Here is an 18464-nt window from a genome sequence, read left to right as displayed (position 1 = left end):
GACTTATATTTTCCCATGAAAGGACTGACCCAGGTCATCATCATCATCATCATCATCTCTCTCTCTCTCTCTCTCTCTCTCTCTCTCTCTCTCTCTCATTCTCTCTCTCTCTCTCATTCTCTCATTTCTAAGTTAGTGTGTTAAGTCTTTTATGATGTCAGCGAAAGGAATTGGATTTATCATTTCACTGACACAGGGAACTCCCAGGGAGGATCTTCTTTCAGTGTAGGTAAGCATATTTCTGCAACTTAAAGTCTTAAGAGCACTGAGCAGCCTAGAGCATTAGACCAAGGTCATTCAGTCAGGATGTGGGACACAAAACTTGAACCCAGGTATTTCTGACAAGGTCAGCTCTCTTTTTGATATACAATAGTGCCCTCCTAAGTGACACTGATGTTAAATTTGTTTTATTTTTTTACTTTTTATTTTAGGACATAAAGTGTAAGCTAAAATAATTTCTTTTATTCTTTTTCTTAAATGTTCTTATCCATTCATCAGTTAATTTCCTCTTTTATAGCAGTCAAATATAAAATGGTCAGTAAATGAAATAGGTCTTTATTGATCAATATGAGGTTTTTATATTGTATTTTACAGAATACCTGATATAAAATCATAGAATCTTAGGGCTTGAAGATAATTCTGCCACATTCTAATCTTATTCTATGATTTCACAGATGAGGAATTTGAGGAATACTGCCTTGCCCAGGGTCATACATTCAGTATAGGGAAGAGTGGCAATGAGGCCTCAGATCTCTGGATCCTTCTTTTTTTTATGGCACCCAACTTTTCAGAGTAAACCAGCTCCTAAAACTAGCAAAGTTCTTTTTTATTACTGATCCTCTTCCTCTGGCTTTTGTTTCTTTTCTGTTTCTTCTTTCCCTTTCTGTAGTTCCCTCTTTATACCTTTCTTTGCCTTTATGGGATAGTTCTACTCTTTCCCTCCTTGTTCTCTCCTTTTCTTTTCTTTTCCCTTCAATTCACTCTACAAATTCTTTTTTTATAAAAGGATGAATTTAATCTTGTTTCCATGAATTTGATATTTATTTCTTTGAAGTCTTCTGTTGATATTTTCTCTTTGTGAATCAGTGGTACTTGAATTGAAAAATGTTTCTAGCTCTGATCTAAATTCCATGTTTTTGAAATAAGGGACATCTGATATACCAGTATCATTAGATATGTGCACAGTTAATTACTACACATGAAAAAATGGAAATGGAACCTACAAAGATGACTATAAGACCAATCCAAAGCCAAACTTTTACCCCTAGGGCCTTATTATGGTGAGGGTACTGCAAATAGGGGAATTCATCTCAATAAGTATGTCCTAAGAACTCCAGTCAATCTACACAAAAGCTGGAAAGGTGATATTCAAATGAAGGAATTGGAAAGTCTGTTTAGCTGTTATAGAGATTGAAGAGAAATATTTCTAAATGACAGTTAGAAATAAGGGTTGACTTAAATATATTTTTGCTTTTCTATTATTTTAGCTTTTCCAATATATTTTCTCCTAAATATGACCCTTTTATTACAAGTAGATGTTCTTGAGAGACTGATTACCTGTTTCTCTGTAAGAATTACCCTCCTCAGTAACTGATTCTCAAGGCCTTTCATTGTAACTGTAAAATCAATGACTGATGTTTTAGCATTAATTTCAGGTGTGAATGCAGGGTTTGGTAGCTTTGTTGTAATATAAAGTTTAAATGTAGACATGACTTCACATTCTTTGTCACCAACTTTGACCTACATCAAATAAGAAATATGAAGCATTAAGATTCAATTTAGGAAAAAATTCACTAACCATAAATGTTGATAAACTAGAATATACAGAATCTTTATTTTTGAAATTTGTTAATATCAGATCAATTAATAATTCAGAAGGATTTAGGCATAGCTCCCCTTGAAGATAAGAAAAAGAGCCAAAAATTCTCTTTAAGCCTCCTTTGAGAATTCAGAAGTGACATTGTTAGTGAATGAAGCAAATCAGAGGATATACATTTATTTTGGCATGACAACTATGACATTATGGATAGCTTTCAAAGGCCCCATATAGTTAAATGGGAAAATTATATTTTAAAATGGGAATTTAATGGGAAAAAATCTATTTTTATTTCAATATAGAGCATCCTTAGATCACCTGATGTGAAGGTACTTGGTAGGCTTCTGGGAGAAGACACTCTGTTTTTCCTATCACAGAGGCTTGCAGAGGCAGAACAGGCTGTGTCTTTAAAAACTGCCAGACTGGCACATTTTTTTTCAGCCTAATGTTCAGATGAAGGTTCAACTATAACATGAAAACTGAGTTGGGGGGTGGGGAGTTTTCCCTTTTTATGCCCATGATCTGAAGAAACAAGCCTGGAATTTCTGTTTATTCTCTTTACCATATCCTTTCACTTCTAGGTGCAGGAAGCAGAATACCCACTAGAGCTGCAACCAATCTATGATGCTGCTGGAGCCAAGATTCAAGATTGGCTGTGCAGTCAAAATCCATCAGAAAAGCCCCTAGAAGCCAGGCTACCTGGGACTTGAACCTTAAGTGGGCCCTTGGACTTGGAACTTGGGACTGCATTATATAGAGCATGAACCAAGCTATGAACCTAATCCCTTCTTCATATCCAGTGGAAGATGTAGTGATTGTGGGAGCAGAGTAGGAATGGAGGTGGGGTAGGATGAGGAGCAATGCTCGAAGTCTCAGTGTGTTAGAGAGCACCCTTGTCTATTTGATATTCCACCTTTGAAGTCATATTCTTTTGCTTGAAGTTATATTCTTTTGTAAAAGTGATTAAATGGAACTGAGGTATAGGAGATTCCTTACTCCAATGAAGGAACATCATTACTGGGGCTCAAATCGATGGCAAAGAACCTAGACACTCCCCCTTGAGTGTGTACAAGGGTACAATAGAATCCTGGGGTAAGGAGTAAGTTATAACACACCTGGTTTTTAGGAAATGAGAGAATCAAAGTCTCTGTTACACATTCATTTTATTTTATCCATTTGAAAAGATCCTTTTAAAGGGTCCTTGACTTTGTCTGAATGCTAAAGGGTTGACAGTACAAAAACGTTTAAGCAGTCCTGATTTAAACTACATTTGAAACCATTCACAAAACTATGAGGTAGGTGGTAGAATTATTATGGTTTCCATTTTACAGATGAGGAGTGGCTACACAGCCAGTTAGTATTTGAACTGGGATGTGAATAGAATTTATTTCATAGTTTTATTTCCATTGTACTATGTTTTTTCAGATGGGAATTAATGTTTTCAACAATGAGATGGGCGTGGTATCTTAATATTGAATATTCTAATGACACTTCAATCATAGAAGATTTTGGCCAGAACCATTGGCAGCTCTCTCAGTTCATTAGGATCACAATCAAAACATCAAAAGCAACTGAGAATTGGCCTGTTTTTAAAAGCTCTCCTGATAAGACATCCCAGTCTTTGACTTGTGAAAAAAGACATACAAAAAGCATTCTCATAATGTGGTAAATCTTCTTGAATTTACTTTTTATGAGGAAACTGGTAAACTTATTTTAACTACTCATATACCTAAAATTAAACCATTGGATACTATTGGATACTAAAAAAATTCAAGTATAGATTCATAGTGGAGGTTAATCCACTGCCTTCATTTTGCAAAAGAAGAAACAAAGGGCCAAAGAGAGAAGAATCCATTTTTGCTAAAATAACCCCAATCACAAAGCTTATGAAATAGCATGAGCAATAACAAATGCAACATCTTATTTGAGAACAATCCATATTCTCACCAATGATCTGGAACAATATTCCATACTCCTGGCATAGGAAAAGGCTCAAATGAAAAATTAATGTAGAAGAAAAAAACCAGATCATTTTCTGTAGATAAAAATCTAGATTTATTTCTCCTAAGTGAAGAAGTCTTTGTATTTAATTATAACCCTTTAAACCAACCTCCTGTTCTTATCAATACATAGTTTCTAATTAACATTCACATTTTGACAGTGTATTTGGATGTTGATGATTCTGTACATAATTTTAAAATCTATTACTTTTATATTCAGCTGCAACTTAGCTGAAAAGGCAGCTAGGAAACTCTCTGCTAGAAGATCCAATAAACTTTCTAAAACTTTCAAAAAAAAGGCAGCTGGGTAGCTATGAAGATGGATGGTATAAACACTCCAATCAGATTATGCTACTGGATGAGGAAAATGTTGTATTTGAAGGCAAGAAATTCACAATAAAATGGTAAAAAAAAAAACTCATTATGTCTAGGAGAACATATCCCACTCTCCATTGATATACTCTCTTTCCTCTCCTCCCAAAGCTTTAGTGCTTCTTAAGACTATGACATAACATGTCTTCAGAAAGTCCAGTCTAAATACCTTCAGCAAATGTTCACAATTTTCAAGGGAGTTTTTGAATGTATGAGTCTTATCTCTACTCAAGATACCCTTATAACACTACATATACATTTTCCCCCTCTGTATCAGACTACTTAAAACAATACCCATTTACCTGGATTTTTACTTTAATTCAACAAATATTAAGTATCTACTATGGATAAGGCTCTGAGATTATCTGTAATATCATTTGAATAATAATAGGAATCACTTAAATAAACATTTTAAATGTATTCTGTACCCAAATATGAGAGGAAAGACATTTTTGCTGTTGCTATACTCTGAAGAATAAGTTGCTGTCACCATTGTTCTTTCTCAAGAACTCACCTTGAATGTGGTTCCTGTTTTAATGAAATTCTTTTCTAATACATTATCAAGGGCTGGATCCAGTTCCTCACGTATATCCTCAATGAGTAAGGGTCTTCCCAATGAAAGGGAGTCCTCTAAGTGTGTTCGGAAATATTTATGATTCAGAGATGTCACCTTAAAATAAATTATTAATATAAAAACAGCATAAGAACCTATATCTAATCTTAAGTGAGATCCAAAAGATTTGTTAGGAAAAAATTTACATTTAGAACACAAATTTTACTAAGAAAGAGATCTAAAGCGTCTACAATGCTTAAGTAAATATTTGTTGAAAGGAAACAGACAGCAGTTTTCAAAAGCTAATGAGTTACATTTTTGGAGAAACAATGAGGGTTGTCATGACTTCCTTAAAATCCTTAAAAGACAGGATAAAGTCATATTTCTTCCTATTGTAGGTAGGATGTTAGACCTCATGTAAACTATTTGATTGCTTATGGTATGGGACAGTACTTCTGACTTTCAAAGCAATGAAGGGATTCTCAATTCAATTAAATTAATTATTATATGGATCCTCAAAAGTTGTAAAGATTATCGCTAGGGCAGCCTTAATCACAGGCAGGACTAGAAATTCAATAAATCTACCAGCTTTTTAGCGGTGAATTAATTATTTGACCAACTATAGCCTGTGAATGATGTTATAAATATCTAAATGCCCCTTGGCAGAAAAACTTTGATACAGAGATTAAAGAAGACAGACTCAAGAGTCCATAAACAGAAAAAGCTCTCAAATAGTCCATTTGTTTCCTCAGAAAGGAAATAAACTTGAGGTTACTGTTGTGGTAACTCTTTTGACATCCTGGTGGACATCCTATAGGGTCATTATATAATACCTCCAAAACTCATAGTGTTAGCCTATGGTATGGATTCTCCCAGACTGCTGAACAGGCTATCTTCTTCACAATGGAATTTGTGTTGTCTAAATAACTCACTGGATTTGCTTTCTAAGGAATGAATATACTGCCCTGGAACTGTGTGGGTTGCCATCAAGAAATGCCATTCTCTATCTAGGAGGTCTTACCATCAAATTCTCTATCCTGAGAATTCTACTTTGGGGTCTCCAATAAGATCAAAGCTGTGGTGAATATCTAAATCAGTCAGCGAATAAATATTATTAAATGCCTACTAGGTACCAACCACAAGGAAGATAGAAAGGCAAAGACAATCCTTGGTCTCAAAGAACTCACAGTTGAATGGGCAATATATGGGATAAATTGTAAATAACCATGGAGGAAAGGCTCAAAAATTAAGGAGGATCAGGAAAGGCTTCCTGTAGAAGGTGGGAGTTTAGCTGAGATGTGAAGAAAGCTGGGGAAGAATGAGGAGGGAGAATATCTCAGGTAAGGAAAACAGTCAATGAAAGTGTCTAGGGGCAGGAGATGTTTAAGGCAAAACAAGGAGAGCAATGTCATTAGATAGTAGAGTACTATAAAGATATTGGGGATGGGGGAGGGAGCATGTAAGAATACTGGAAAGGTAGGCAGGGAACAGATTATGAAGAGCTTTGGATGTCAAGCTAAGCATTTTTTTAAATCTGATCCTGGAGGCAATAGGGATCCACTGTAATTTATTGGGGGTGTATGGGTTGATGTGGTCAGACCTAAGCCTTGAGATGATCACTTTGATAGTCAAGTGAGGATGCCAGGTCCAAATGCTATCTATCTTTGTGGAACCAGGGAAGATCCACTAGACCCCCATAGACATTTTGAGAATATGATGACATCATATGAGAATATGATTTACTTTAAAAATTCAAAGCCCTTCAGGAGGATTAGCAGAATGACTAGAACATCCCCTGAAATAAAGCTAATAATGTTCATTAACACCAGCTCTTTGGGGCAGTCAGATGTTGCTGTTGATAACAGGGTTAATGGTAGAATTAGGAAGAGCTGAGTTCAGATATAATCTTATTAGACACTTATGAGCTCTCTTACCCTGAGCAAGTGTTAGTCGCTACCAGCCCCAGTCTCTTCCTCCATAAAATGAGGTTAATAATAATACTTCCTATTTCATAGGGATATTGTGAAAAACAAATGAGAATTATATACAAAGCTCTAGGCAAAACTTATTAATTGTATACCTATTATTATTATTATTATTCAGTTACCTAGAACATATTAAGGTTGACATCACACTTTAATCTTTGCAACAAAAAGCTCACTTTTAATATTTTTAATATCAGTGTGCTTTAATGAGTCTTCTCTTGTTTCCTTCATTTGTTCCCTGTTCTGCTACTTAATGCCATTGTATTGGACAGGGTCTAAGCTGGATATTAAACACTGTGAAAATTTGAGGTGGCCAGTGAAGAGGAAATGTGACTCAGACAAAGAAGGAATCCAATTTCTGGCTCCCACTGTATCTCTTCTAGGGTGAAGAGGTAGGAATCCCCATTCCTTTGAGAAGAACAGCACTGCTGACCAATGCATCTATTAGCCTTGTGCTCTCTTGGTGAAAGTATTTGAGAAGTCAGGCAGGAAAAAGCAGGTAAAAAATGCAAGCTACATTTTAGATGAACTGACAAGTTCCTTAAGCCTCAGTTTCCTCTATAGGCTCTTACAAGGTAAACTATTTGGTCTGGATGTGAATATGAATTTTCCTTAACCACTGTGTTCCCGCTTTTCTGGATATAAGGCACATATTTGGACATTCATTTAGTAATGGTTATATAATCAATCTGATCATTTCTTATATGAGATCCAGGTGCAATCTATGATAATATATCAGTTTTGTCATGATGCCAAGTTTTTTCTAGACCCTGATAAATTACAGGTATTTAAATTACAGGACAGACCTTTCGGAGTGGATAGCCAACCATGCAGAACAAGTGAGTGGAAAGATGGACATGGAGTGGACCAAACAAGGTGGAGAAGCAGACTAGAAACTTTGGGAACTGATATGCAAATTTGGGCTATGAAGATGTGTGGATTTGACCCTGGAGCCTCCTTGTTGCCAAAGTTGTACACTAAAAAGGGTAAGATATAATCCAAGCCAATTCTTTTGGTTTCTGAATAAAGAACCTTCAAAGCAATCAGGAGAATAGGAGAGAAACCTCCAGAGCTCCTGCCTTACAATTAGTATACCTGGCAGAATTTGTCTGAGACCAAATCTTCTGAACTTGCAATTGGCAATGAGGATGGGATTTGTTTGAAATATCCTGCTCCCCTTGATTACATAAGGACCTACATTTGTTTTAACAGGATTGGACTTACAGCTCTGTAAAGCAGAAATAATAAATCTGTCCTGTTTGCCATAATTATCATAAGGATCAAATGAAATGATGTGTATGATTTGGAAACTACACAAATGTAATGGCAAGAGAAGATATATCTCTTGAGTGCTGAAAAAGGCAGTTTTGGGGAAGGTATATTAAATAAAAAGTCTAAACTCTTGAGGAAAATCAATATTCCATTTTCTTGAACCCTACCTGTAAATCAAAGTCTTTTTCTTTTGATTTAATCCAAGATTTTCCTTGAGTTTGTGGGTCTATCAACAGGGGATATCGAGTAGCCTTTGTCACAATAATACCATTTTGAATTGAGAGGTCATCTCCAGGCAGCCCCTGCAGTCCCCATTCACCAATCTAAATCAGAGAAAACAAAAGATTAGCCTTGGATCCAGCAGTTAATTTTAACTGTGTCAAATTACTAAGTTAAAATTCCTGGGTAATATTGCAAAATTATTATCAGTAATAAAATAGCACTATCAAATTTAAAGGTTTTTTTTAAGTAGAATAATTCAATGGAGTTTTTTCTGTTATAAACTGACACTTTGAAAAAAGTCACTTTGTAGGGACAGCTAGGTGGCACAGTGGGTGGCACAGTGGTTAGAGCATCGGCCCTGGAATCAGGAGTACCTGAGTTCAAATCCAGTCTCAGACACTTAATAATTGCCTGGCAAGTCACTTAACCCCAATGCCTTGCAAACACACACACACACACACACACACACACACACAAAAAGTCACTTTGTAAATCTGATTTTTTTTCAAAATAGTAATTGCAAAACCTTTTTCTCAAATCTCTCAGACTTATCTTTCCCCAAAGTAATCTCACATTTCAAGTCTACTCTGATAATTAGGCCCTTAAAGAAGGTTGTGTGGAATGATGACAATATTTTTATCTTATGGCAAAATGAAAGATATTGAATATGGATATAGATATAGATATAGATATCAAAATTCAGTGATCCTCAATGTAGGGCTAGGAAATTCAATACAGCCAAACAATTATGGGGATACAAGGAAGGAAAATAGGGCACTCTTGAGGGCAAATATCAGAACAGGTCCCATAGAAAGAGTTCACAGGAATCAGTAACTGAGTTGGGTTCCTCATGTTCATCTTGCCTAGGGAAGAATTATTCTTAGAATCAGTAGATAAAACTAAACCCATAGGAAAAATAAAAGTATCATCTGTAAAAGTAAGAGGATGTAGAGGCAGGAACAAAACATTTAATTACATCTTATCTCAAAGAAATGTATGCTTTCCTCCTATTTCCCCACCAATAGAAAGAGATATCTGTGTTGGAGTTGTGGCAAGCAGCAAGAGTTTTTCCAGGAAATTGCAAAGATGATGATTAAGTGGGAACCATTTGTTCACCTGACCAAATGCCATTTACTTTCAAATACTTTTAACAGCAGGTAAGAGGTGCTTTTCCCTTTGGACAAGACCAATAGATTTTGCTCTGAGATTAGCATTATAATAATGCAAAGTGAAGGAACTGGAATGTTTCTGGGATACAGTGCTGGATTTCTTGCTCAAGCTGTGCTGTTGCTGGGAGAGACTATCAGAGAATTCAAGCTTCCCAAATTAAGTTGAGAGGCAGTATAACTGTGGGATACTAAAGATTTGTGACTGGGAAAATCTTTTTTTTTTTTTTAACCAACTGGGAGAAACTGAAAACTGATCCTCTAGGAGATCTCATCCCAAGTACTAAAGCTAAAATGAGATAAAGGGGATGAAGGGAGAATAAAGAATTAGGATGAATTCTAGGAATATAAGTCTAGGTGACAAAGAATGATGGTGACTTGACAGTGCTAGGCACTGGAAATACAAATAACATGAATAAAGCTGTCATGCTCTTGTCAGTCTCAGTCTGTATTTTCCTTCTCTCTTTTTGAGAGAGGAGAAACGGAGCTTTTCTTTTTCCAAAACACTCTCCTTTCCTGTGCACATTAGCCCCTCTCCAGGATGGTGAGAGGGAGGGGGATAGAAGTTCATGCCCCAAGAGCCACTAATCCTGGCCTCAGCTGCAGTGATCTGCTTTAGCCCCTTGGCTATCAGAGGGAACACCCCAGACCTTCTCCCTAGGTTGGGGTGTAGCCTTTCCTGGTCTAGCCACTTGGTCTCTCAGCCTGACCTGCCATCATTAGGGCTTTAACTGGAGCCTGCCCTCAAACCTAGTTCAAGCTAGAGGAGAGCCCCGCCCTTGGGGAGGAGGGGGTGGCCAGCTTGATCTAAACCTGGGAATATCAGAAAGGTTTTTTTTTTTATTAAATTGGTTGAGAGAGTAAATTCTGTTTTGGAAGTTTTCTAACATTTTTTTTTAATAAATGAAAAGAACTATATGGAAACTGATAGTCCAGAATTGACTCTTTCTGGGACTGGGGAATCAGAGTTAAAGCCAAAGTCTAACACCAGACTGCTACATCCGCAAATCCTAGCAGTTAATTAGCATACTGAAAAAAATGTTTTAAAATTTGAAGCACAGAAGTATTTGCTGTAACTGGGCTTGATTTCCTCTGAAAGTAATTTAAGAATTCATTTAACTACAACAAGGAATTTTAATTATGATTGACTATTTAAAATCTTAATGCAATATGAGGTCCCTCATGAAATTGTAATTGACCTATAAAATTATTTTTCTGATCATAATTACTACAATTCAAAAATAATAATATACGTATATACATTTAAGTATATATTTTAAATCAGAGCTCTCAGTGTAGCTCTCAGTGACCCTTCCTTTCTCTCCACTGGTCCAGAGAGCTGAGAAAAGGTCAATGAATTTTCAAATTATCATTTGAGTTAGGATGTTATCATTTTAAGATCTCAAGGCCTGGCTACTTGCTAGAGAATTTTCATAATATAAACAATTTGACTTCAATTAGAAACTGCAAAGACAATATAACTCTTTATAAGTCAGGTTTAAAGCTTTTAAATGCAAACCACATTTTGCTAGAAGCAAAACAAAAAGAACAATATCCTTTTATTTATCCCCCTTACATTAAATGTAACTATTCCAAATTCAAGGTACCTGAGTTGGTAAATTTTATTTAATTTAATGGTCTCCTTTAAAGTTCAGTTCAATCTACAGATGAGCTGTTCCTGGCTCTCTCTGACTTAGAAAAGTGAGCCCCTGATTGTGGTTGACATTTGAAGGTATGTGTGTTTTTGTATAATTTGGAAGCTTTGTGATAAATACCTTTGTGAAATATCTATAAGCTAATTTGTTGTAATGTTAACCTAACATTAGTGATAACAACTGTGCCCAATCTATTTTAATTAATGAGATTCTGGAACTTTGAGATTCTCTTGAGTAAAGTTTTGGAATGTGAGTGGTATATCTATATTCTCTATATAAGATAATCTAAATTTTTTTTGTATAAGAACAGATTTAAACTAAGTTTTTGGAAATTTAAAATTGTGTTGTTGATATGTGAATTGTAGGGGCAGCTAGGTGGCACAGTGCATAGAGCACTGGTCCTGGAGTCAAGAAGACCTGAGTTCAAATTTGGCCTCAGACACTTAATTATTACCTAGCTGTGTGACCTTGGGCAAGTCACTTAACCCTATTGTCTTAAATTAAAAAAAATAAAGATATGTGAATTGTAGAAGGCTAGAGAATACATTGTCAACAATTTTTCTAGGTCCTTTTGGCCCAGATGAAACCTTTGTCTTCTATCACATGTTTATAAAAGGGATGTTTAATACTGCCGGTGGAATGGTCTTTGAGGAAACAGCCATCAGTAACCAATGAGATAATATTCCCTTAAAGGAATTCCTTACCGAACAGATCTAAAGCCTGGCTCATTGAAAATAATGTAAGCAAATCCGTTGGATAGTCATTTTAGATCAGCACATGTCCAATAAGTGATTTGCAGTAATCACTTATTACTTTCTATTATCTGCCTGGAACAAATATCAAAATACAGAAGGGGGAACAAGCTCTTTATGTCCTTGTATGCTCTTTAAAGCAAATTACTATAACCATACCAAGTGATTGTTAAGTATGAGAATGAGTCATTGAATCTACCATCCTCTGAATCAGTAGTAGGTAGTCTTGTATTTAGTTTCAGGTTTTTTTTTAGGTTTTTGCAAGACAAATGGGGTTAAGTGGCTTGCCCAAGGCCACACAGCTAGGTAATTATTAAGTGTCTGAGGTCAAATTTGAACTCAGGTTCTCCTGACTCCAGGGCCTGTGCTCTATGTACTGTGCCACCTAGCTGCCCCCCGGTTTGTTTTTTTTAAGAATTGTGACATCAGGATATGTACAAGTTTAACCTTGGTCTATTATAAAACTGCTTTAAAAAGAGATCCATTTTTCAGCTAGAGGTTTTTGTTCATTCTAAGGACTAAAAAATAGAATGGAAAAATTTATTTCAAATCACATATTGGACATGTGCTATTCTAAAATGATTATCCAATATATATGTTTATACCATTCTTGAGCCTTTTGTTACAACTTAATTTGATGTGGCAACCACTAATGAATCCATGTTGTATTGGAATCCATGCTCTTATGGAAGTAGTCTGATACTGGCTTAGGAGCATAGTATATAATTCTTGTTCTCCATAAAGATCCTGGTTTTTCTCCTTACAAAGTCTCCATTAAATGGCCCTTGTTGCTTCTGTTTACTTAAATCTAATTTTTGGAGATTTGATCTTCCTGGCTAACAGCTCTGCATCTCCAGTAGTGGCCTCTACTAGATACCAAACAACGAACCAGTATCTCATCCTGACACTACCATCCTGTGGACCTTGCCTCTCAACTGAGTTCCCACTGTAATACATGCCCCTCTAAATGGACCCTGAAAGAATGGGAAGGGTGGACATGACACCCTCTTTGGATTTGAAGAAATTACAGAAGACTGATTGATATATGTCCCAATTCACAGATGCTTCTGGGTCCCAAAATTTTGAAAGGGGGAATATGATGCAGGACACAGGAAATGACTTATGTTGGACTTGAAGGTCATGCCCTTTGGGAGAGGAAAGACTAATGCATAGAATGCTACCCATATGCATTGAGTACTGTCAATTGAGGACTTGGAGAGTATGCACTGAGTGCTTGGATAACCACTCCTGTGGCATGTGTTTTGGAGAATGACTGGAGACAAGGGCTATACCATTCTCTGAGTGCCACCCTTGTCCAACCGCTATGGAAATGCATTAAAGTGAGGTCTTCCAGAAGAGAGTCTCTTTTTCTTTCCTCTCTTTTCTTCTTTACACAATGGCTACTTTTTGTAAGCTAAAACCACGTGCTCCCAGCCTAGGCCACTGGAGAACTATAGCTTCTGCTCCATGGAGCTGTTGTCTAAGTCAGCCAACTCTACTGGTTGCTTTCCTTTCTCCCTTTTCCTCAGATACTCTCTCCTAAACCTTTGTTATTCACCATGTTCTCAAGGCATTTAATGTCTCTCCAGGGGAAAAAAAAGATTTTAATCTATGAACTTTACACACTTGATGATGCTTGATTGTTTTTGGAGAATTGCAAGTATGGGAGATGGCCTGAGCCACATGTAAAGGTGTGTAGGTGGGGAATGGTGATATTTGCATTGTTCACCTCATAGGCTGTTGTGAAGATCAAAGGAGATCTACATAAAGTACTTTGTAATCTTAAAAGTGCTATAAAATTATAAACTAGTATAAGTTATTATTTTATTCTTTATTCCATAAGATAAAAACCTAAGAAATAAGTAGAAATACAAAAGAGATGATGAGGATACTAAAACTTACTGTAGGAGGATCCACCAACATGGAAATCAGATTTAAGTTTTCAGTGAATGGAATTTTCCGAACTCTCATCTCTATTTCCCACTGTTCTTTAAGCAAAAAGTTCCTGAAGCTCTGATTGAAAGGCCCAAGATAGGATAGGAAACCAGTACATAGCAGTACATCTCCCACAAGTCTATGTAGAAAAACCATATGCGTAAATACATGATGCTAAGTTGTACTATGTAGATTAAAGGAAACAAAGCAAAACAGTGAATGGGGAGACACCCTCTAACAAAGATATTTCAAGAGAATATATTACTTTCATAATTCATTTACATTTACTTATTTTAAATATGTAATGGTATCTTGCATTTTTTATTTCCTTCATTTCTTAATATATCCTTCCCTGTGTCATCTTTCCTAGGAATCATCTCTTCTAAGAAAAAAAAGTAAAAAGAGATGCAAAGAAAAGAAAAGCAGTTGAGCAAAGTTTATCAGCACATCAACTGAGTTGTGGAAGCTTCCTTAATATCCAGTATTCCATAGAGGCTTTCCACCTCTCCAATGAAGGAAAAAAATTACATTTTTTTTCAGTTCTTCCTTAGAGGCCAACAATTATAATTTAATTATATAGGTTAAGTTTTTTAAATTGTTATTCACATGTATACTATTATAGTTAATGTGTATATTGTTTTTCTGGTTTTGTTTTTTTTTTTTTTTGGCTTATCTTGATGTGCTCACTTCACTCTGAATCAGTTCCTGTGGCTTCCTTTGTTTTTTTGAACTTTTTATACGCATTGGTCAAGATCATTACAGGTACCACTGTTTGGTACAATCAATCAGTAAAATCTATCTTCTCAATCCTTTATTTCTACTAAGGTTCTGCTACATTTATTTTCATGTATATTAGGCCTTTCTATCTTTGACCTATTAGGGATATATACCCAAGGATCTCCAAGTCAAAGGGTATGGACAATTTAGTTGCTTTCTTAGCATGAATATGAAACGCTGCCTACTTTAAAAAAATTACTTCATCCTTTGTATTTATTGCAGGGCAGAAATTCTGTCCTAATCCATGTGTGTTCAAGTGTCTATTACATCATTGATGGTAATAGGAGAATAGTTTGTGTCATGTACTGTTTCCTCCTCTAGGCTATGGATTACTATATGTTCTTTCCTATACAAAGTCAATGTTGATGTGTTATACAGTCCTTTTGGATAGTCATTAGACAAATGCAGACTTGGCTTAAGAAAAAAATTATTTTTGCTATTCTCCTTGTCCTGCTCTGCTCTGAAACTTTTTAGTTTCCTGTTCTAGAATAAGGATTAATAACCTGAAGTCCACAAAGTCCCAGTGATTTGATTTCAGAGAAGTTCATGATGGGAAAAATATAACAACTCTATTTTCATATATCTATAAATGAATTTTTTGTTTTCTTCAGTTGTCAATTTAAAAAATTCTTAGGAGTTCATAGGCTTCATTAGATTGCCAAAGGGGTCCATGTCCTAGAGAATGTTAAAACAACCCCTGATCAACATGAATCCTTCCCTCCTTTCCTTCCTTTCTCCTTTTGTTCTCAATTTTCTGAAAACATCACTATCTTTTAGTATTGGTGTTTCTTCCAGCACAAAGTTCACCAGGAGCCAAAAAGTCATTGGAAATAATCATTAATGTGAATATGTGACATGGAGAAATGACCCAAATCATATCTTGTATCTTACAGAGCTATATTTTGATTAATTTTTTGTCCCTTCAAAAAAAAAGAACAAGACTACCTGTTAGTCTGAGCTTTGAATTCTTTGCTTTGCTGAGTCCATCTGACTTTTTCTCCACTCAGCCCATCAATAAGAGCTGATGCTGCCTGCATCTTATTCCGGCATGATCCTGCATCATTCACCAAGTCCTAAACCCAGAAGTAAATAAGGTCTTAAGTAAGTTTCAAATAGAGTTAATTAAATACCCATCAGATGACCTTTTTACAAAAAGTTCAGAAAGAATTCCTCCATTTACAAAAGAGTCTTAAAGCCTCACTAACATCCTATAAATGAATACTGTCTTCTAAATTGACTAATATTTTCTATTTTCTTCCATGAAAATTCAAAAGAAATTTAATGAAGGAGAATAGATATTCACAACAATAGCTGTTTTTTCATCGTTTTCAATATTTTCAAAATTAGGTTTAATTAAAAAATATATTTTTAACAATATTACCTTTTGATAATCGATTCATATTTACATTCTAGTCAAGTGACTAAAAATCAGGGATTTTGACTTTTCTCTCTTAAAGCAATATATTTTCATTTAAGAAATTAATGTTTTAGGTTCTAATCTATAAGTACCAATGAATAAGTGCATTTATTATTATGAATTTCCTTAAAGGACATGTCACTTTTATTTTGGATTTTTTTCTATTTAGGTCAAATCATAAGCATAGTGTGCTAATTGAACACATTTTCCATATGTGGTCTTATTCTCTTAATTTTGCACAAAAAGTTTAACATACCATTTTCTCATTCATGGCTGCATCAAATTTTGCTTGTACTTTATCTAACTCAGCTTGTTTTTCATCTAGTAATGCCTGAGCCTTTCCTAATTCACCATTCGCTACTGCCAAGCGTCCTTCTTGCTTTGCCAAATTAGCCTTACAATGAAGAAGAAATGATTAATATTAATGATAGCTGTTAAATTTTCAATCTTCACTTTTAACTCTTAAAATGCATGTAATTATTAAGCAATGACATAGAATATTAGCATAGTAGAAGAGAGATTATCTAGTCCAACCCTTTCATTTTATAGAAGAAACTGAAGGCTCTAGGAGATAAGATGTCTTTCCCATGGAAGGAAAGGTCCAAATTATTTTAATTTTGACTCAGAGCTCTTTTTATGACATCATGCTGCCTCGGTTATTTTATTAGTAGCTGAACATTTTATGATCTATAATAATACTTTAAAATTCAATGATGAATTAATGAATAGGATAATCTATATATATATAAAACTATGCCTACATGTATTTTGAGTTTTTTTAATTAACAAATATATTTAAATACCTACTATTAATCAAAGCAATGGGGATACCCAAAGGACAATCAGTTTCTGTCCTTAAGGAGCTAAAATTCAAGAATGAGACATACATAAAAGACTATTAGAAAAGTTAGAAATAGAACTCTATGATTTTAGATCCCACAACACTCAGCTGTCTCCCAAGAAAGGTCACCCTGGTTAAACCCTTTTGTAACATTAGGAACCTTGGTAGTATGAGAAATGGGAACATGGAAAAAATTTTATCAGTTGCCTCATGATGATACCAGTGATGGTTTAACCAGACTTAAGCAAATGGTTTGTGGTGTGTGTAGTTAGCTTCCTATGGCAAAACCTATTGAATTTACAAATAGAAAGCTTATGAGTGAGATGTGTTCCACATATAAACTGTCTTGGTTTTGGAGTGAGCTTTCACTAATGAACTCCAAGACTTTATGTATTATCACCCCATCAAGTATGGAGAGACATTAATCTACTGACATATTTTGACCAAAACTGCTTTGTCTAGAAAGGCTGCATGGGGGAAATTAAATTATGATTCTCATAGTGGTGATTTAGATGCTTAGGTATACTCTGGATAATTTATAAACGTAATTTTTCTGTATGCTCTTAATCCAACAGCATAATATAGCTTGAAAATTAAACATTCTTTATCTACTTGGTTTCTTTTTGTTTTGATCTAGTCCCAAAATAAAACACAAGCTACTCACCACCACCACCCCACCAAATGAAAAATTTGCAATGTCTATAAATCACATATGACACACTTATATTAGTAGGAGAAGAGTAAAAATACCCTATCCTTCCTCAAATGTCCCTTTGCCACTGAAAAAAAAAATAAACAACATGCTCTGATAACAATTGCTAGTTCTCATATTGGTAATAAAATGATAGTTTTCTTTTATCTTCTGGAATGTTATTTTGTCTTTTGATGAGAACTATTTGCTCACCTTCCCCTACCCTCCCCTAACTTGAGTTCTCCCCCTGACATCAGTGGTTGAGATAATTCAAAGGAAGTAAAAAGTTTAAGAAAAAATAAGAGGGCGAGAAAAAAGAAATACAAATTTTTTAATAGCGATATCTGCACCTGTTATTCTAGACAGTGCCCCTTCTTTTAAAGAGGGAGATACAGAAGATCTATTTTACTGACCTTCAATTTACTGGGGGTGGGGGAGAGCACTTTACCTTCAGAGGCAACACCTCCTTATTAATTCCAAAGAAAGTTGCCATAGCAAGTGTCCAAGACAGCAAACCAGCAACATTGCCGCAAACCTTTTTGCCATTCTCTAAAGTATAATCTTCCATAACAAAATATGGCTGCAATAGTTCCACAGTCTCTTCATTAATAGTATCCTTTGGGAACTGCTGGAGACTTGATAAGAATCCAGCCCCACTCATCAACTGCAAAAAAAAGATTAGGTTTATAACTTCGGGAAAACAGGACATCTTTCTTTACAACCTTAAGTTTCTACTCTGAATGAAAAAAAAAAACACAACAAAAACCCTAGCTATAAATAGATGGTTCAAGGATACTGTGTCAATGAGCTTTGGCTTTGATGGTAATGAATTCCTAAATTAATGCTATTACCCAAACTTTTGTCTCTATATCACATGTTCTTAATTAGAGGCAAGACTAAGATGAAGATGGGACAGGACAAAGGCTAGGGACCTGGGAAAGAGTGGGGGCAGAGCCAGTAATGTCAGATTCTGCTACTTCTAGGTGAACCACCTCTTCTGGTTCATGTGC

General features: G+C 35.4%; 1 protein-coding gene across 1 annotated transcript in view; it reads right to left on the bottom strand.

Moving 5' to 3' along the window:
- The window catches only part of LOC141523566 (dynein axonemal heavy chain 8), a 412522-nt gene that overhangs the window by 100110 nt on the left and 293948 nt on the right, over positions 1-18464 (bottom strand). The window contains exons 70-76 of the mRNA XM_074236848.1: positions 17903-18118; positions 16179-16316; positions 15451-15578; positions 13696-13867; positions 8166-8321; positions 4703-4858; positions 1558-1740 (exon numbers count right to left, since the gene is read on the bottom strand). Of these exons, the coding sequence (XP_074092949.1) occupies positions 1558-1740; positions 4703-4858; positions 8166-8321; positions 13696-13867; positions 15451-15578; positions 16179-16316; positions 17903-18118 (1149 nt within the window). The remainder of the gene's footprint in view (positions 1-1557; positions 1741-4702; positions 4859-8165; positions 8322-13695; positions 13868-15450; positions 15579-16178; positions 16317-17902; positions 18119-18464) is intronic.

The sequence above is a fragment of the Macrotis lagotis genome, chromosome 5, assembly GCF_037893015.1.
Source record: "Macrotis lagotis isolate mMagLag1 chromosome 5, bilby.v1.9.chrom.fasta, whole genome shotgun sequence".
NCBI classification, from domain to species: domain Eukaryota; kingdom Metazoa; phylum Chordata; class Mammalia; order Peramelemorphia; family Peramelidae; genus Macrotis; species Macrotis lagotis.
Note: the sequence above shows the minus strand (reverse complement) of the source record. Positions and strands in the feature narration are given on the sequence as shown.